Source organism: Ambystoma mexicanum, chromosome 6p (genome assembly GCF_040938575.1).
Source record: "Ambystoma mexicanum isolate Mex_15411 chromosome 6p, UKY_AmexF1_1, whole genome shotgun sequence".
Classification (NCBI taxonomy): Eukaryota; Metazoa; Chordata; class Amphibia; order Caudata; family Ambystomatidae; genus Ambystoma; species Ambystoma mexicanum.
The window spans coordinates 998,718,807-998,740,306 of record NC_090935.1 but is presented as its reverse complement, the minus strand read 5'-3'; the positions used below and the strand labels follow the sequence as shown (position 1 = coordinate 998,740,306).

At 46.0% G+C, this 21,500-nt stretch overlaps 1 protein-coding gene across 1 annotated transcript in view; it reads left to right on the top strand.

Moving 5' to 3' along the window:
* Positions 1-21,500, top strand: part of ALDH7A1 (aldehyde dehydrogenase 7 family member A1) — a 441,053-nt gene that overhangs the window by 351,057 nt on the left and 68,496 nt on the right. The window contains exon 13 of the mRNA XM_069625599.1: positions 7,902-8,008. Within this exon, the coding sequence (XP_069481700.1) occupies positions 7,902-8,008 (107 nt within the window). The remainder of the gene's footprint in view (positions 1-7,901; positions 8,009-21,500) is intronic.

Sequence of the window (21,500 nt, the reverse complement as noted above, 5' to 3'; positions counted from 1 at the left end):
GCTCAGAGTTTGGACTACTGTGCTGCAGATGTCGCCATTCCGCGTTGAGGCCTGGAACTTTGGGGATCGACAGTTTGTGCTACCGGACTGATCTCTGCCTAATTTCGTGGTTCCAGCTTCAAGGGACCCGAGATGAGAGACGAGGTATGCCTGCATTGCCATGCACCAGCATTTGTCGCTGACTGGAAAAGGACTTGAACCTGAAACCCCTGGGCATCAAGGACTGTAGCTGAAGGTGGGAAAAGTGATCGTGGAACCTCTTCTTAAGATCTGCCAAGTCCTAAGAACAATCGTAGTACAGGGGGTGAGTTGTAACAGTACTTTCCTGAACATCTACCTCACTTTTAAAAGTTTGGTAACTTTTAGAAACTTTTGTAACAGTTTGGCTTTGCCATTGCTTATTCCCGCAAACATTCTGAAAGTGGGGGACACTTTTATTAGCTAGAATAACTTGTTTTCTATCCCTTGGAACTCTTCATTGGACCCAAGAAAGCCCTCCACTAACATTTTCCCGTCTCACAAAACTGTGCAGTACTTGGTGAACATTTGGGCGCAAGGTCCCATAAATCTTAGGGATCAACTTTTGAAGTTGGTGTTGTATCCCTGTGGACCTTTAGTGCTGCATAGTAATACTTACCATGCTTTGCACGTTTTGTTCTGTATTTTGCCCTACTCCAGTGATTGTGTATATGTATCCTTTATTTAGTGTTGTGTGATGTGACATGCTAGTAGTCATTTTTCATAGTGTTATATGGCCATAAATAAATATATTTTATATACAAGTGTGTTCCTTGACCTTTCACTGTGTACTCATTAAGGACCCCATACCAGACTCGCCCCTTCTGAGACTTAGCCTTGACCACTCGCCTTGCTACCATGAACTGGTTGGGCTATAGCTCCCAGAGTTGGCCCTGTCAATAAACTAGGTTGGGCTTCTATACATCTGTCCACCAGGCCAGAGTATAGAAAATCAGTCCTAACGGTAAGCCACCCAGGAAAGGAGTACCTATGCACTGACCAGGGTGAATGCCCTGTTGGAATTTTGGTTTCTGGGAGCTGAGGTTAGGGTATTGCTTGCACGGATGTACTGGTAGCCATTTCTATTCTAATTGGAAGGTAACAGTCCAATGCCCCCTCACTCCCACCATAACTCAGCAAAATCTAAATGAAGCGCTACAGAGAGGGTGGGTTTCAGAAATCCGAAAGAGTTGTCCCAGTCTTCTGGAACTGAACACAACCTCTTTTCTTTTTTTTTTCTGTATGAAGATTGACCAGGTCCCCTGCCTTGCTATCCCCCAAGGTGGGGACTCGGGTGGTGGCTGCCTCCCACAGGCAGTAGGTGATATGACAGGGGACGGAATGGTAAGGACCCCATGTCACCCTCCCTTGGACCCTGTTACATGGCAAGGGACAGTCCAAGAATTGCCTTGTATGGACCCACTCCCAGTGGAGAGCCCTAAGCTCTTGCAGGGCAGAGTCAAATTTCTTGAGAGGGAGAACATTGAACTATCATGCACATGATACTTGGTAGTGTTTATCCTGCGGCAATAGGAGCGTTGGTCCAAAGCTCCAGGGAGAAGTTCTACGAGCTCTGAAGCCCATGTTAGATGCATTGTTTCTAGTTCCTAGGTTTTTGACCTGAAGTTTAATTGTGATTGATCCCATCACACTGGTTCATTGCCTCCTGGCATAGCGTTCCATGATTTTGTACAAAGACAAATGTTTTAGAGATCTTACCAAGGGGTTTTTTCAGTACACACTTCACATGCTGGGAAAACGAGATCTGGGACTTTTCCTAGCAAAATTAGAGAGCAGCAGGAAGGGGGAGGGTGGAATCCCAAGATTTTGGAAACCAATCCAGTTGCAGTACACAGATGCAGGCACTCACCGAAGAGCCCAAACCAGGGGCAAGAGGAAGAGCACGATAAAACCCTGAGACTCCAATCAGTTAGTGTGTTCTTGGAAATGGCAATTAGATAGTGTTTGAGAGAGAGAGAGAGTAGATGGTAAGAAATTGGTAGTACTGGAGGCCAGAGGGGACGAATGGAAAGAAGATGGTGGCAACAGCAGGCAGTGAAGGTGGCATAGAGGAGGAGCAGATGGTAACAAGAGATGAATGTGGTACAGAGTGGGGGGCAGTATTTAACAGCAATGTGTCTGATGGAGGGCAGTCCCCTTGCCAGAAAGAACAGTAAGGATTGAGAAAGTTGGGTTGTCCTAAAATCATTGAAGGGGATGGGAGGAGGAACGAGGTCCGGGCAAGGAGGAATAGTCTGACAATCGTGGTTGGGTGGCTGAGTTTTGAGGAGGGAGGGAGGGAGGCAGGTCTATGGACCAGCAAGGTGAAAGAAGGCAGTGATAATGATTCCTAACACTATCTCGCCCCAACTGGGAAGTTATTCCTGTATCAGCCAGACTGACCAAGAGGCTTTGTGGGACAAGAGCTTAGGACAGGGTTCAAGAACCCCAGGGCAGTGGACTACAGCAACATTGGAGGGTTTAGTAACCCTGGATTGCCACTGAGTGGTGAAATGGTATCACGCCCAGTGTGACTTGCTTTGTCTTTGTGCAAATAAATCTAGTGAACCATCCTTAAGTCTATTATTTGTGTGCATCCCGTGTCTGCATCTTGACAGCATCTAAAGCCCTTAATTCACCACCCAGAAGACACATGCACAGCGGACAGACTTCATTACTGCAGCACTGTTCTTCTGGGTGCTCCAGCTAGTTACATCGTCTTCAGGTTGCCCAGAATGCTGCAGTTAAGCTTATACATAAACTTCCAAATTCTGCATCTGTGTGTCTGCACTGCAGAAAGCTACACTGGCTGCTGGTCCAACAGAGGCTCACATTTAGGACTCTCTGCTTAATGTTCAAGTGCATTCAAGGTACCGCTCCCATTTATCTGGTTTCTAGAATCAGTCCTTCTCTTTCCTCAGGTTCTCTTAGATCAACCGATCAAATGCTGTTGACTATTCCTCGCTCTCATTTTGTGTTTTGGTGTGGGGAGGGCAATGTTTTCCAAGCAGAGGTCCCCACCTTTGGAATTCATTGCCTGTTGATCTGCAGAACATTACCTCTTTGAACCTCTTCCGGAAAAAGCTGAAAACTCACTTGTTTCAATTATTTTATTCTTCTCAACTGTAAAGTTTCTCTCCACGATTTGAACATCTGCGCCTAGATGCAGTTTCTGCTTGGTTTCTCAAAGCTTTGTGCTATATAAATTAAAACATCAAATCAAAATCTGAGAGCCTTAACTGGTGTTATTTTGGGAGCTTTAGGTGCCCCACTCACCTAGTTCCTATAAGGTTTTATGTGCGAGTGCTGCACTAGTTTAGCAAAAAGAAAGGTAGATATGCTTACTGCTATTTCCGCCTGTGATAACAGACCAAGCAATGATGTCCCTATGAAGCACATATTACTTTGGTTAATGTTAAGATAATTCTTCACATTTAACTGCTGTGTCATTCGACTGGGTGTTTGGTGAATGTTATTTCATTCATTCATGGATCCTTTGTGCATATAGTTCCCTTCGTAGAAACGATTCATTCTAAAAACCTGCCTTTTATGATACTGACTGACATTCAGAGGAGACTGCTGCTTTCTGTACCTCAACTACTCTGGTGTGTTCAACATGGTCGACCACACCACATTAATCAGTCGTCTCAATAATAGAATGAGGTTCACAGCAGTCTTCAACTGGTTCACCACCTACCTCTTGGTAGGCAACAAGCAATCCAGATGGCTAACTTCTGGTTGGACTGTCATCCAGTCGCCTGCATAGTCCCACAAGGCTCAATCCTCTCTCCAATGATATTCAATCGCTTTGTAGCCGATGTGGTAACTCCCTGCCGACACAGACCTCCCACTTCCACCAATATGCTGAAGATGCAGTACTACCTCCAAGGTGAGCTGTGGCTCACACCAGCGCATGCCTGCATTCCATTAAGTATAGAGCACCAGGATCTTCCTGAAGTTTTTTCCAGGAAAAACAGAACTTGTCCTTTTTGTCTGGCAAGCAAAACAGACCATTTAAGGAAGGCTAAATGACCCGTACCTTGATAGATTCACTCCAGTGGGTCCCAACTGACTAATCACTTGGGTTTACTGTGGACCACAACCTCTGTTTTCGTCACCACATTACCAAAAACACCCAGACTGATAAACTCGTAATACTCTGGAAGATGAACCCCCTTCCTCCCACTAGAGGGAACAAACAAACTTATGGTAGTGGGTTCTGAGGGCATCTTAGCCAAACTTGACCCTGCATATAAACACTTCCAGTTGGGGGATGTTGAAATCCCCACCCTCCCGAGAGTGAAAATCTTGGGAGCGGTGCTGGACCAGTCTCTGAACATGAAGGCCTATGTAGGTTGCACAGTCGCATCCGCGTCCTATTACATCAAACTATTGGCTCATTTAAGACCACACATCTCCCAACAGAACGCAGAGGCAATTGCACAAGCTATAATGGGCTCTAAATTATACTACTGCTGTAGCCGATTGGTGGGGGCCAGCAAAGCAATCATCAGTAGACTTCAAGTGGTACAAAATGGAGCCGTAAGAGTCGTAACAGGTCTCTCCTTTCACTCTCACCTAACGTAAGTACGACGGGCACTTCGCTGGCTCCCTGTAGAGGCGTGAATCTCCTTCAGACTGCTGGTTATTACCTGCAAGTGTCGTATGAGGACTATGCCCCCTTACCTACAAAAGCACATTAGGGAAAAACCCTGTTGCAGAAACCTAAGATCTAATAATCAAAATCTCCTCTTTCAGCCCAGATGCAAAACTAAAAGTCCAAGCGGGAGCATTCGTCTGCGTGGCTCCTATGCTTTGGAATGCTCTGCCAACCCACTTAAGAAATCCATCCTCACTGAGCACCTTCAAAAAAGAGCTCAAGACTCTGCTCTTTAACTAGTCTCTGCTTTCTCTTCGCCTGTTTGCTCCTTTCTATCTCTCCTGTGTCTCGGGACAGCTTTTTGTACTTTGTTCTTGTCAGTCTTGTCTGCTCCCTCGCACCCATGGGTCTATGGCTGCGCATTATAAATGTTTAAAGTAAAGTAAGGTTTTCATAACCACAGTCCAGTGCCCTCCTCGACAACTCTTGACCACACACTATGGGCCGTTTACATGTTGCTGGACACATGAACACAGGATCAAAGAAATTGGACCACATCTCCCCGTCCAAAGAGCACTGCACTGGTTACCCCAGCCAGGAGACACAGCCTGATGGCATCTATTGCATGCACGGAAAGCTCTGCCCTTCTTCCTACCTCCCTCCCCGCCCACCCCCCTCTCACCCCACAAAAGTCATTGGCTCAGGTGGCATTCACACTGAGACCATCATGTAGCTTGAGACAAAACTGGTGCACAAAGAAAACGCTGCAAACTTCCACAGTCTTGCAGTAGGCTGCTACAGTTGTTTAGTCTGGCCCCAAATGGGTTCTGGAAGGACCTCAGGATCTTGCTCTTAAGAGAGTTCCGAGGGAGCATATAGGACCATCTGATACTCCTGCCAAGTGAAAATCACCATTATGGGTTGGGTTGCCAGATCCACAACCCAAGCATGTCCCCTAGTTTGTGGTAATCCTCAACCGATATTGTACAGTCTTTCATTACTCCCTTGCTAGGTTTTTCCGATCTAATCTCAAATCCAAATGCAAAATGATGTAGGGTGGACATGTGATTTGAAAGTTTGAGGGACACAGCAATCCTGTGTGACTCTCCATTTCAGAGTCTTTCTATCTAGCACACACAGGGATATAGAGTAATGTTCTTGTTTGCTGCCGGGCAAGTCTTTGTAGCTTAGCTTGATACTTGCAGAACATTTGTGGCTTATCCTCTCCTGATGCTCTCAACCCCATGAGCTTTTATATGATGTACACTTAAGGAAAGGGGTCACGTGTCATTATTCCCTCTTTGTATACTTGTGCCATTTCCGATTTGCAGAAAGGTAAACATTTTATGTTGGTCTTAGTTGAAATGTGGTGCCACTCCATTTAATGGAGAGAGTTTTCGATGTCCAGCCTTGGCAGTTGTAAGGAACTCATGGTGGCAACAAGTAAGACGGACACAAGTGATCACAATTCAAGGGTGTTTATTGAACAATAAATGTTGAATGAAGGTTGGAAAAACGCCTAATCTAAACTTAAATCTAGGATGTGAGCAAGCGTCGACTATCAAATGTGAAATAAAGTAGTCCTAGTTGTGTTGTGTCAAAAGGGTCTATAGTAAGAAAAACCTATTGCCAATCCTTACCTCTAATACAAAAAGGGTGTGGGATGGTTTTCAAGAAAGTGTTCTCAAATAATATGTCCGGATGCGGTAGGTAGGGTCTCCCTTCCCTGCGTTTTAAGCACTGGGTAAGGTGGGATCGTGGAGCACAGTAGTGTCTCTGGCTTCTCTAGCACAAGACAACAGTTCCAATGGCAACTCTTAGGACCGTTGATGGCCAATTCTCGTTTCCTTTGAAAGTCTCTTGCCTTCGAGGGCCTGGCAGTTTCAAAAACAGAACCTTTAACCAAATGAGTTTTTTAGGGTGATAATGGTGCACCCCTTGGACCCCCTCTTCTGGGCGCCGACCCCTCACGTATTTTATTTTCAATTTACCTAAACGTTTTTTCTCAATGAACTCTGGATGCTAGCTTTACCCCTGGATCTTCCTTGGTCCTGCTCTGACGCCTCTTGACTGATAGTGCTTGGGTGATGGCTACCAGGGTGGCGGGGGAGGTGTGTGGACATGTCAAGTAAACCGTTCTAGTGTTCTGTCTGGAGAAACTGTTTGTGGGGGGAAAAGAAGGTGTTACAAAGAATACAAACCAGCGTATTGGGGTTTGTGGGGATCTCGGAAGGGTAGGTTACATTTGACTGGAAGTTGACTGGAAGTTGGAAAATGATAATCAGAGGAACGGGATTGTTGGGGTTTGTGAGGCACACAGAAATAACTGGGATTGTGAGATGAACACGGGACTGGTAGTGCTTTGTTAGGGTAAATTGAGTGTTCGGAAAATAATATTCAAAAGAATGAGCATTTTCGGGAGGAAAGCAGGGTTTCTGGGAGATGTGGTTTTCCAATCTAATGAGGTTTGTGCTCCTAGGGGGATTTACCAGATGGGGATGGTAGATTTTGACACGGGAGACTTTATGGGAGAAAGGGGGCTAGATGTGGCACAACCCACAAAGGTCTCAGGAATCACACCCTCCTCATCTTCTTCCCCTGCAACATACCACATCTCACTATGGGCATTCTCCTGAGAATAACTCTGGGTTCCCCTACCCATGTGATCTTTCCCCATTCGTCTGTCTTCCGTCGTCGGGATAAGAGCTGGTCAGCCCTTTCTTGGCCACCAGAATAAGGGATTCTCGAGGCTTGCTGGGGACAATACCTTCAGGTTTCTCACACAGTCCAGTGTTTATTTTGCTCTACCTTTTTGTTTGAAACATGTCTGTTTTTGTATTATTTATTCTAATTATTACTACTTGTAATGATGCAAAACTTACCACTATCCTTTATCCATGGCATGACGTTTATTGGGGCATTTGAGGCTGGCAATTGACTGACAAATCCTATTGGCTTTGCCATTAATTGTTTTGTTTTTTGCCTCTTCTTTCTTTGCCCTGGCTCTAAAGTCCTAGTCTATTTTGATGCCTTTGTTTATATAGTAAATTTGTCCTGAGGCGACAAGTCATTATCTACAGTGATGCAGATATCCACTGAACCTACAGCAATATAATTTTGTGCTGTCATCTGTCTTGCAAAATATTATTGAAATATGAATTTTAAAACTGTAAAAATAAATAATTTTCGTCTGATGGGGCACTGGGCATGAATGTTTCAGGTTGACCATCTTCCCTTACTGGTAGCCGCTTCACTCCTGCGTTTCTTTTCTCTTGACTTTCAGCTGATACCTTATACGGACCCCTCCACACTAAGCATGCCGTTGAGATGTTCCTTGGTGCTGTGGAACATGCAAAACAGGAAGGTGGCACAGTGGTCTACGGTGGAAAGGTAAGCACCAACCATACATATGATGGCATAAAATCAGGTGGTGTTGTGGAGATTTCCATTAAGCCCTGTGTTCAGGGTCTTCAGATGTATCCTCCTGAATTAGGTACTGCTTGTGATACCCTCGAGCTCTCCAGGTGGTAGAGGTAACAGGGAAGGTATAACTCAGAGGTACATTGGGGTGGTTCACTGTACACCTTTTTTTCTTTAATACCAAGAGAATGTCCATACACTATTTTTGAAGAAATATATAATCTTCATGTGAGCAAAGCGTAAGAGAAAAAATATACTCTCAGGTAAGTAACTTTGCAAAACGGAAGGTGCCATAGTGTATAAATTAAATGCAATTTTCTAATACCGAGTTCTTTAGAGTCAATGGGGGAGTCCCACCTCGAGAGAAAAAGGCAGTAACAAGTATATAAAGGCTATTCCATCTAGACTGGCATGTTCAAGAGGTGACCAAAGGAGCCCAGTAGCTTGAATAGGGGCAGTTCTTTGCCAGGAAAGAGTTACCTTGGTGTGAAAGTGTCCCAAGCAGCTTGTTCAGGTGGATTTTTAGAATGCACCCTTTGGTGGATTCTGAGAGGCCAACCTATTAGGGTGAACTGGAAAGACCGATGTCTAGCCAAGACCAGTCAAACTAGAGTAGCGGAGCAGTACATCTTGGACACAGGAAGGGTGTAGGAGTGGTGTAGGGCTACAAGGACAGTATACAATGTTAATAACGGAAACAAATTAATGAATTCATAACGAAACACAAATAACAAAATAGGACAATTTGTTTTTAAAAAACTGTGTGGGTGGGGTAAAGGGTTAAATCTTGTGGCGTGGGGGTTGGTGTGAGTTTTTAGCAAGGGAAAACGAGGATTTGCGGTACCATCCCCCTCCCACCAAAAAAGGGGACTTTTTTTTTCCAAAACTTTTTGTGTCATTATAAATTCATTTGTTATTTATTAGTTAAAAACACATGCAACCTACAAAGACCCATACAGATCACTCCATTCATTCCAGTTAGACAGAAGACTACTAACTAAACTATTATTTATTAGGCTTTTAAGACGCTCTCGAAGTAAGTGAAAACTTCACCTAGGTATTATTACTAAACTATTATCAAACGCATATACACATTCACCTTTTGGGGATTCTGCTAACTGAACACCAACACTTTACCTTTTAGAACCAGTTATACAATGGTAACGGAGCTAGACACAACACTTTAAATAACTGTGAGTAGCAAAGTAAGTGAGAAACAGTCACTTTCACTACAATTAAGTAATTTAGGTAAATGCCTACAGGATAACCCTAGTCAAGGTCCCTAGCAATTGGTACATCCAGCAATGATAGGGAAGGAGGTATAGTGCCCAAACAGCACAGGCTTCACAAAATACACTGTTCTGGTTGGCTTACTATTCGATTGTGACAGTAGCTCCCCAGAAGACCACAGGCTGCTTATACATGTTCCAAAAGGAAGTAAAGTTTCGGAAGGTTCCTCTCTCAATCCCATCACTCTAGGGAAAACCCAGGAGAGGGGATCCTTAACCAGACCACCACCAATCCTAGTTGGGCAAGGGAGAGGTAGAATGAGAACTATACTCCCATGCAACCCTATGGCGTAAAGGTGGAGTAGGAATAGGTGGCATAACTTGCCCTCTTACTTGGACTTCTCCAGGCACCACTTCAGGGGTTCCTGAATCCACTGGGCCCACTTACCAGCAATGTGTCTGGCTGAAGGAGGTCAAAAACGTGCAGTTGTAGGGGTCAATTTCGGCATTAGCTTTTGGTCCGAGTAGTATTTCAGGCTGCAGTATTATGGTTCTGAAGACTGGACAGATGGACACGCTTGGAATGAAGAGATGCATACCTCCAAGTAACTGGCTACTTGCTCAGGAGTCCTCCAAGGCACAAAGAAGACTGGATCTGGCAGGAGTCCCCACGATCAGGCAGTGACAGGCAATCTTCATAGGGCAAGCAAAGGAGCAGGCCTTGCACAGCCCTCTTTGGTGTAGGAGGCTCAAACTTGAGAAGCAGGCGTCTTGTTGTACAAGTTGAAGATTCACCATGTTCCAGGGATGAGCTTGAATGGCACCTGCTGCAGCAAGGTAGATCAGGAGTGACCTAGTCAGTCCACCGGATGTGTCAGGGACACTTCCAAAGGCTCAGTAGGCATGGACCCTTGAGCAGAAGTCTGTACCGGTTGTACTACTAGTTCAGGGGTTAAAGCACCAAAAAGGGCCTATTGATTTCAGGAGAGAATGTAACTAGAATGGAGGCAAATCTGATCAGCTGCAACGGTCATCCATGGTTCTTCAGCAGGCTGCACTTTGTAGGGGTCTTGACTCAAACGATTTATAGAATGGCTGCAGGAGAATTCTTTTCATCCAGGATGTGGATTAGTGTCGTCATCCGGTCCATCAATGGTGAGGATCTGTCATGGGTATCAGGCAGGTAGTTGGGGCAAGCTGGGTGGAGGCTTGGCAGGCCTGGCATAGGCACACAAATAACCCATAGCAAATCCCTCCTTTAATCCCTTCCCAGTGTTTGTAGCAACGTCCTGGTTACCACTGCCTGTTGCCAAACAGGAAGTGCATGATGATTCATGAGCTCTCTAGTGTTTGGGTGTGGCTGGCTATATAAGCCACACCCAAGATTCTTCCAGTGCTTCGTGTTGCTTACTGTGAGCTGTTTCAGCAACACACTTGCTGTGCGCTGGATCAGCCAGCATCTGCTTACCTGCTCCGGATCATCCGGTTTCTGCTTACCTGCTCCGGATCATCCTACTTCTGCTTACCCGCTTCGGATCATTCAGCTTCAGCTTACCTGGTTCTTACTCCACGCCACAGCTATCTCCAGTCAAGATGGGACTTCTACATCGGCAACTGTAAGAACAAAGAAGAACAGCATTAACGCGCACACATCAGTAACGCTGCGCATACTCACTGAATCTTCCTGCAACGCTGGAATCCAGGTTAGTTGCACGAGCGCACAAACCCCTGTAAGAAAGGGACATTATTCATTGCTCTCACTTCAATAACGTGGACACTTATTTTACTGCGCTCTCTCACTCTACGCGGTGCAAAACCACCAAGTCTCCAGTAGCGCTGAACCCGGACTTGAGGCGCTAATACCACATAATTTCTCCTGCAAGGGAAAGGGAGAGACATTACCAGGCGCGCTCGAATTGAAGGCGCTGCGCAAACCTACCAGCAGCTAGCTTCTACACGCAGCGCTACTCGCCCACAAAAATACTGGCAAACAAAAACAATACGGACAATTTTGGACACTCCACATTCTCTGCGCAACGTTCACTTGTGGGAAGGACTTTCTAGCCAGTGAAGAAACTGGCGCCTTGAACTCTCAGCCTCGCTGTGAAGGCATAAAACAGCATTTGGCATCTGAACTCAGCCTACAGACATTGGCACCAATCGCATAAGTGAATTGCGCCCCTGCAAATGCAGGATGGAGTGCACACCCTACTAAAGATCAAGGTAAGCCCATAGGGGGACATCACAGCACACAGTAAAGAGAAGGGAAGGACCCAGGGGAATCGGGTGAATTCAGGTCTGAGTGTACACCTTGTATTTGACAGGTATTCCTCCGGGTGAAACAGGGGAAGTGAAGACTCTGGGTCAAGGGAGGCTCGTCCATCGCTCCTGCAGAGACACAGGTGAGTGTGACAGATCTGTGTTAGGACAGTTTTTGTGAAGTCCCACCAAGGGCTTAGCAAAACCATACATCTGAGACAGTACAAAACTTCACTCTTAGTATAAGGATGTACCACTTGTGTATATGGTAGCGTAGACAGAGCAGCCAGGCTCATCTTAGGAGGGAGAGAAGGATGTAGGAAGGTACAAAGAACTTGTAGTATTCTAAGGATTTTATAAATTCAGTTGGGACAAGTTAAGTCTTGGGGTAAGCACTTAGTCATAAACACATCATTAAAACACAACACAATGCTTTAAAGAACACAGACCAAAGCTTAGACCCTATTTAGAAAACTAACAGTATTTCTATGGAAGTCAGACCTTATCAAACACATTTTAGTATAGGACACACCCATTCATGTGGAATAAAACCATCATTTACGTTTTGATTACTTTCAGTAATACAAGCGTAGTAGACCCTGGCACTTGTGCAGTGACACTCAGTTGAGAAATCACTTACTAAACAAACCTGCAAGTATACATTTCTGAATAGTGGAACACCAATTCAAGGAACAGTAGACACCTATAACCGCATTCAGGATAAGTTATACTAGGTGAGTAAGACCTTTGGTGTATTGTACAATTAAAGTTGCTTTTCAGCTCAGTGCAACACAGACTAAGGTAATCGAGAACTCTTTACACTAATTTGGGATTGCACCAGGCAGACCAAGGTCAGCTACACCTACAGAGCACTGTTTAAGAATGGTACACAGCTGTTCTACGCAGGTAAAACCTAATGTTGTAATATACTATTGCAGTTGCTTTTCAGCTCAGTGGAATACAGATTAAGGTAAGCAGTAACACTTTAACTTATTTTAGGATGGCAAACAGCTATTCAAGGTAAGTAAAACCCATATACTTTTTAAAGGAGCTGCCAGCAGCTTAAAGGTAGGTATAAACGCAAGACTGTTTTAGAATCTGTATAAAATAGACCAGGGCAAGCAAAACCCAGTTCGTGAACTTGCACACTAATATTCCAAAATAAATATTTAAGTGAAGCCAACGGCATTACTTTTGGGAAGAGGCACAACCAATTCAAAGGTGAGTAAAATAACTCTACATCTACTTTTCAGAATGGCACAACACACATTCAAGGTAAGTAAGAACTTTAGTAACTGCTCACTCTGAGTTAGTTACCAACCAACTATTGAACAAGTAAGTAACTTTTAAACATGTTATACTTTTCAAGGCAGAATCATTTTCTTAGCCACTTCTTCCTTAGTCTATTGCATTGCATGACTTCTCTCGGAGGCGGAAGAGGGACCCTAGTGGTATAGGAATCGGCTTTAGGCGGGGTGAGAGGGTTCAGTTGCAGAAAAAGTCAAGAGTGCCTGTCGAAGACTGTTCAAACAAGTAAGTATTTCACTTTAAAGTTAGTTAGGGTCCAGGGACTTCTGAGAAGACACCCTAGGAGGGTTCCAGCAGTGGGCCTGGGTGAACTGGATGAGAGAACACCCAAAAGCTATGCAGAAATCACACTGGCTTAAGGTATGGTATGGTAATGTTTATTGGTAAAGTGCCTAAACACAAGGCAAGTGTTTCAAAGCCCTAAAGAAGGGAGGGAACAAGGGGAAAAAAAGTCATTCAGAGTCCTTGAATTTCTGAAAGATACAAGTCTGCACAGGCAGAGTATGTGTAGATAACAGCAAATGGGTCTGACGACGATTCTGCAGTTTTTCCAAGTGCATTGAGGTGCCAACCATGCAGGGAGGGGGTGGACAGGGAAGATAGATGATCTTCAGGGCATGGAACGTACAGATTGTGCAAGTGTACAGATGGTACAGGATAGTGGAAGGGCGAGGACAAGTGCTTGGGGGGGGAGGGGTCTAAGTGCGCCCAACTGGTCAGGAACTGGGGTAAGTGCTGCGAGATGCCACTCTCATGGGTCATTGACTAAGTGCATTAGCGATGAGGCAAATGCAGGCCCGGAAGCAAGTGTGAGAGGAATGGGGAGGGTGCTGGGGACCTGTGAGACTCTGAGGTCACCAGGCAGCCAGTCTGCAAGCTGTGTGGAAAGGAGGGTGAGAGGGATGGGGCAGAGAGCGAGGTTAGCGGGGGGGGGAGAGAAGCGGGGGAGAGGCGAGGAGAGACTGAGACAGAGAGAGAGAGAGAGAGAGAGAGAGAGAGACTGAGACGGACTCTCTTATGGAGGTTCCGGAACTTAAGGAGGTCGGGCTCAAGATGGAGGGCAGCGGGGAGGCTATTCCAGAGGGAGGCCCCTGCTGAGGATAAAGATCTCCCTCCAAATCCTCGCTTCGGAGAACAGGCTCACTCGCAGAAGGTTGGAGGTGGATTACCGAAGGGGTCGGGAAGGACCGTATTTAATAGGCATTGTTGCAGATAGGAAGGTCCCAGGCCCCAGAAAGCCTTGTGGACCATGCAGAGGGTCTTGCACTTGATCCGTGCAGCCACGGGGAGCCGGTGGAGGGATTTCAGCGCTAGAGAGATGTGGTCCCTGGGCTTGAGGCCAAGGATAAATGTTGCAGTTCTGTTCTGGATGAGTTGCAGAGGGCGCAAAGAAGAGACATGGAGGTTGAGAAAGAGGCTGTTGCAGTAGTCCAGCCTTGAGAGAACAAGAGCTCTGGAGACAGTGAGCCGCTGGGGGAAGGTGAGAAAAGGAAGAGTACCTCTACGTGAGTGGAGAAGGAGAGACTGGAGTCGAAGATGACTCAAAGGTTTTTGCCTCACAGGTGGGTGTGGGCGCAGGGCCAAGGGAGGCCGGCCAGAGTCAGAGTGGGAAAGCAGGGAGCAGGAGTCCCAATGCGAACGATCTCAGACTTACTGGCGTTGAGGCAGAGGTTGTTTGCAGCACACCATGACTGAATTGCGGATAGCCAGTCCTGTATGAGAGAGGTAGAGGAGGTGACTGAGGGTAGCCTGAAGGAGTTGCATTTCATCCGCATAACACTGGAAGGTTGAGATGAAGGTGGCAATAACACGTGCCAGGGCAGCCATGTAGACATTGAAGAACCAGGGGGGAAAGTTTAGAACCCTGGGGGAACGCCACAGGTCGATAGTGATAGTAGAGGGAAAGGACCAAAGTTCCACCTGGGATGGGCGGTTGGAAAGGAAGGTAAACCACACCAGAGCCTGACCTGTGATTCTCAGGGTGTCACGCAGACGTGCAAGCAGGATGTTATGGTTTACAGTGTCAAAGGCAAAGGAGAGGTCAAGAATGATGAGGACAGAGGGAGTGTTGGTGTCTAGATATCAGAGCAGGTCTTCCCGGCAGTTTCCGTGCCTGTTGATGCTCTAAAGCCAGATTGATATTCATGGAGGCAACCAGCAGATTAATTGTGGAGGGTGAGCTGCAAGATAGCCAGTTTCTCCAGGAGTTTGCCCAGGAAAGGGGTGATGGAGATGGGGTGGTAGTTTGCTAGAATAGAGGGGTTGGCATGGTGTTAAGGGTAAGTAAATACCCCATCCAACACAGTACCTCAGCACAGAAGAAGAGTTTGCAGCGGGGAGACTTCATGTTCTGTAGCCAAAAACACGATCGATTAATTCCTTGTAATGAGACTGAACACAGGACCTTGGAAGGGATTCTGCAGTGGGGATCAACGGGGAAGGCTCCAGGCAAGAGTTTCTTCGCAGCAGAGTACGGCGCTGTGGTTTTGGTGCCATTTTTAGGAGCCAGAGGAAGACAGAATATCACAGATTGCATTTGCATCGCTAATCTGGTCCAGCAGTCTGGTGAAGGGACTTCAAGGACTGGAAGCACGTCTCTGGAGGTCCAGCAGGATGCCACCAAAGTTTCAGCTCGATTCGTAAGACCATGCACCACATGATGGCTCGAGGTCCCAGAGTACTGCCGCCACACAAGGTAGCAGCATGACGTGGGATGGCTCAGAATGCAGGTGGTCTTGGGTCTAGTGAAGCTCACCAGGCTCGGAGTCATCATTTTCAGAGTCCCCAGGTCGCTTGGAAGGAAGGGTAACCGCAGGCTCATGTTACACAGCAGGCTCTCCAGTTGCTCGAAATCATCTCAGCTGTGGTTTCATCTTCCTCTTTGGATTCAGGTCCAGTGGTCGACTACCTCTTCAGCTTCCAGGATCCGACTTTTATGCAAGAACCCAGCCAATTAAATAGACGTGCAACATTCCAACTTGGGGGTTGGGGGAGGTTGTAGGGGGGGGTTGGCAGTCCTTTCAGGACAGCCAGCCTCCCAGTTGGAACTGGATTCTCGCAGGCAGGCTGGAAGACAAAGGGCTGCAGAGTTCTGGACTCCTCCCTCGCTTCCTGCCTTCACAGACACTCTGGAGCCTGGGTGGGCTTGACCGAGGTCTTCTGCCGAAGATAAAAATCACACAAAGGACTTTCCTGCCCTGGAGCGCAGGGAAAGGTCCAAGAAGGAATAAGAAGAGCAAAAATGACCAAAAAAGAGGATGGGGACATTTTGGTAGAATGGGCACACATCGGTGCCTTTACCAGCGCTGTGAAAACAGCCAGCGGTAAAAGTACACAATTTGTCAAAAGGTTCACTGCCAACAGCCATTTACGGTAAGCTTGTCTCTGTAACAGAATTGTTACAGTGCTAATGAGAAAGGGGATAGTGACTAGAAGAAAAAAACATAAAGAGCTTTTTTTGCCTTTCTCCTTTTTAATTATGTGTCTGTTAATCTGAAATTGAAGTTTTGTAAAAGATTTTCATTAACCAAATACAATGTATCCCTTCTTTTTTTTTTTTTTGTATCTCCACGGCACTCCACATAAGGTGGGGTGTGCTGGTTTATACCAAACAAAATGTAGAAGGGATAGAAATATCCTTTCTACCCTTGGAAACTGTAGTTCTCACAAGATTAGCCAGATAAAGTAAAAGGGGAGCCAAAGGGCATCCCAGTAACAATAAAAAGGTATATACCAAAAGTTGCCAGAAGTTGAAATAAAATGACACTATGGAGAGTCTTAAAAATAATCTTCCAGTTGAGCAAAAAGTTCTGGGGTTCTAGCAAGTGAGGTAGATTTAGCACTAAATTTAAAATCTTACGTAACACTCTGCACCATTCGAACTGGCAGGGGCTGTCCAATCATGGAGAGGCACTGCCTAAACATTCTGCCCAACAGACACTGTGTAGCTCGGATGTTTACTAGGACAGACAGACTGCCACTTTCCCCTTGAAAGTATATTTCTTTTTCCAGCAGCAGGCTTTCCATCTATGGCAATTCCCATACCAGAGAGGTCAGGAAGAAGGCCAAAGTACAAAACAGTCTCCCAGTACTGATAGTCTTAGGGACTGATCAGTTTCTTCATTGATCATTCATAGTGAGTGAGCAAAAAGCAAGTCAAGTAAAGCTGAGGGCTTTACCTACCTCCAAAAAGTCAGGTCAGACCACAAACAATACCAACAAAAAAAGGTGTCCCATAGAAGCCTATGGGTGGAATGGAGTAAAAATAAAATCTTTCATACAGAGCAGCAACTAGTTGTCTCCTAGTTTCGTTGAGAGTTAGGTGTGTCAACATTGAGGGTGGTGGGATTAGTTAGAGTTTCTACTTTGTAGTATATAACTTTCAAGGGGAAGTCCTTAAAGGATTGACTCGAGAACACAGTGAACTTAAACTCAAGTGGGTTAAAGCCACGTTTCTGTGATAAAAATGACATTCGGCTTTGTGTGGTGAAGATGCCAGCAGCATGTCGGACATCCGAATGTTCAGATCTCTTGAATGTCTTGTAGTGTTTCCCAATTTAGACTATCAATGTGTAAAGTACTATGGAAAATGGAACTTCTGACCAAATGCTGTGGTTTTCCCTTCTTGATGACTTGTTTTTTATTAAGTGCTCGCTATGCAGTTAGGGGTACTCTGTGTAACAACCAGAAGGATAAAAGGCAAAGTATGCCCTACAAGCATTCATTAGTTAAAAGCATATTGCCCACATCAGTCTGCAGCAAGAGCTTTTCTCACTGAGTCATCAAGCTGACCTTTTATTGAATTAACCAATCAAGTATCTCAACTGTGGCTACCTCTTATTGTTTTTAGTAAACCTCAACCTAACTCTGGCTTCCCCGTGGCAGTTGGCAAAGCACTGATGGTACCAAATGTAAAGCAGATAACTTACGGAGTTAATTGGAAGGTGGTACAGAGTCACTCATGGGGTGTTTGCACGTGTAGGAGTACATCCCAAAGCACACAGAACAGCAAATTGACAGAAGGGGATGGTGGTTTCGTGTGGTAGCTAACCACACTTTCACAATGGGCACAAAATGAGCCTACACAACTGACTGCATGACTGCCGGTTTTGCTAGAGTCAAAAGGGGTGAAAGACCTTTGAGCATTTTCCAAAATAGTTGCAGGAAGGTGAGGGTCAATGACGGGTTGTGCCCTTGCCCTTCGCTCAGACGCACATATACTATATAGACCATGGCACTGGGTGAAAGGAATGTGCCCCAACCTTGCTGAGACCACCTACTGTCAGAATTGAGTCTACGATCACCCCCGCCCATTTCCACACCTCTCGCCCATTTCCACACCTCTCGCCCATTTCCTCACCTCTTGCCCATTTCCTCACCTCTTGCCCATTTCCTCACCTCTCCCCCCCTCCTCACCTCTCCCCCCCTCCTCACCTCTTCCCCCCCTCCTCACCTCTTCCCCCCCCTCCTCACCTCTTCCCCCCTCCTCACCTCTTCCCCCCCTCCTCACCTCTTCCCCCCCTCCTCACCTCTTCCGCCCCCTCCTCACCTCTTCCGCCCCCTCCTCACCTCTTCCGCCCCCTCCTCACCTCTTCCCCCCCCTCACCTCTTCCCCCCCCCCCTCACCTCTTCCCCCCCTCCTCACCTCTTCCCCCCTCCTCACCTCTTCCCCCCACCCCCCCTAACTCCCACTCTTCACCTCTTCCTTCCACCTCCCCCCCTCTTTCTTCCGGAACCTTTTGGGACACTTAAGACTACTAGAGGCTTGGTGGTGCTGGGTGCCTTTACATTAGACCTATATGTTGCTATGCATTTCATATCAGTTCTCCCTACTTTAGTGAATGCATTCATTGTGTGAATTACTATTCTAAAGTAGTGTGTAACCCATAGTGGGTTTCCTTACCTGTGAGTTGCATATATGGGCTATACTATTTTGACTAAACTTGGAATATTTAAAGTTTGTCTTAGTGTAGAATTCTAATAGATGACTGTTTACTTAAGTCTGTTGGTATTTTTCTTATCAAGTCTGCCAAGTGTTAATCGTACTACACAACAGTGCCCCTTCCTCCTTAGGTCCACCTTGCTGCTTGGTGAAAGCTACTTTAGAGAGTGGCTTTGCTCAACTGAGGTTGTGAATAAACTGGTTAAAGCAACTTTTTTAAAAAAACCTCCCGACTCTAGTTCTTCCATCCCTGTGCATGCTGGATATTGAAGTTCCACGGGACAGAAACAAAACTGCCCAGCATCGTGCAGCACAGGTATGTGGCAAGGAAAGGTGCTGCTCATTTAATGTAGGCAGGCACACAAGCAAAAGGGACGGGGACAGGGGCCTTCCTAACCCCACACCCTGTCTCTGGGTCAGACCTGGCTTTGGTAAAACCCCTAGTAGGCCTTCCGCCCTAGGTTCAAAGTGGGCCCCATCCCTTCTTGACACAGGCAGGTTCCTAACCTGTCACACAGCACAGAACCCAGATTGGTGGGGGTTTCTCAGATCATTGATCTCCTGGCAGTTCACACAGCAGCAGAAGACAATACGTTGAAGGATCTTAAAATGGTGAGGCAGGAGATACTGAATGGGTTGAAGAGGAATTGGTAGGCTAGTAGTATATCCCTTAAAGATGGCCTTGACCCTGGCCAGACGTTATAGGAGGAGACCTGAGAGCAGTTAACTGGTGCAGCTCATGTGCAGTTTGAGTTGCAAAAGGGTCAATCAGAGCTGTGCTTTCTTTGAGCTGCTAGCAATGCATTTCACATGCATATGTGGGTGTTCTGGAAATACTCCTCCTTTATCCCAAAGGTACTAGCTGAATCAAAACTATTTCTGTTCAGGGTAATGGATGCTTTCAAGATTTTTTCCACAAGGCGAATTCTTTCATGGGATGAGTGCAGTTTTAAAATGCAAGCTATCACACGTTTTGGGGAGCAATCCATAGTTCTACTGCCCATTATGAGTGGGGGAAAGAGAGTGTGTGTGTTGGGCATAGTGTAGCTGTCCCTTGGACTACTTCAAAGTCAGGGTTTCTCGAATGGCACATTGAGTAAGTTTCCCCCGAGCAGTTCGCCCAGCTCAGCTGTTTGTATTATCTGGTTGGTGGGTGGCAGCTGCTTAAAAGTACATTAAAGGGCTGTATGCTTGTGTAACTGTTTCAGGTTCAAGGGCTTGTTCCCTGCAGGTCCCCTTTAAAATGGCAACCTGGATTTAGAAGTCCAGCGAAGACTTCACCACAAGGCTGAATTGACTTGCTAAGCATGGAATCAAGATTTTCATATATGGGCATGGCCTTCCTGCGACTCATCGTCGGTAACTGCGGACGGCCTGACCAGATCTACGAGATTTATGTTTCTCCTTAACCCACAACCTATGTTTCCACAGGAAACATCCCAGGGAGGTTTTGAATGTGGCAACAAATCCTGATTTGGTGACCGCCAAATGTTTAAATGGTGCACTGTTCCTGATTGGAAGCTATATGTGAATCCAAACCATGAGATCTCTAAGAATAGGGGTATCTGCACAATAATTTAGACCAATGCTTTGTCTTGTCCTGAAGTGCATGGAAAGGAGACTCACTGTGGCAAGCCTAAGACACTTCCTTTCTCCTCTACGCTTTGACAGGAATTTACTTCTGGAATCTGCATGTGCCATACTTAGACGCAGAGGGCACCACACCAGTGCTCCTTCCCTTGACTCAATGGGCACAGTAGTTCCTTCCTTCAGGACTCCAGGTCTTATCGTCATAACACTTGTGATTACTTAGCAGGCTTACTTTGTGTTTGGGGCTCTGGGTCTGGTGCCATACACAAACTGTAAAGACCAAGTTACAACTGCTGCAGCTTCATCTTAACCTTTTTTAAACTGCTGGACCACCAACCATACTGCTTTTTCCTCCTCTGCTTCAATCTCTGCATCGGAAGTTGCTGCACTGATTCCCCATACCTGGGTGACCTTTCTCCACTCCCAGAGCTTCATCCAGTTTCTTTATCCCGTACTCCTTGGTCTGGGCCACTGACTGCTTACGCTGCACCTTCTGCACTGAACTGTCTTTGACAGTTGCTTTTCTTCATAAGTGAAGAATGCCCAGCTAGCTTTCTCAAATATACTAAATAGCACCTACAGCAAGGGTTGCCAACCTGTGGCTCTCCAGAGGTTTTGAACTGCAAATCCCATGATCCCTCACTTGGTCTATGCTGGCTTGTGCTGGTGGAGTTGTAGTCCAAAACACCTGGAGAGCCAGAGGTTGCAGACCCCTGACCTACAGGAAAGCATTGTGCACAAGCTGAGTGCATGCAGCACATGCCATAAGCTTACCTGCAGTGTAACACCTCAGTTTCGAAATAACCATGGCCATTCTCTTGGGGTATATCCTATTGGGTAACATTGGGAGTTCTAAATCTCTGACCTAGAGATACCGCAAACTGGACTCTAATGTAACATTCTAAACAGTCGCTGCCCTTGAAGATTCTATCCTAAAAAGCAACTCACCTGTAACATGCTGCATAACCAATTTTGCCAAGGCTATATTTTCATGCATGTTCTTTGTAGACAATCACTTATTCTGTTTTATTGTATACTACCCGTGCGAAGGATTGACATCGGTCAAGGGTGTAGAAGCCCTGGCTTTTGATTTTTTATTAATAACAGAATTATGCGGGTAATTGTATTTTAGAAA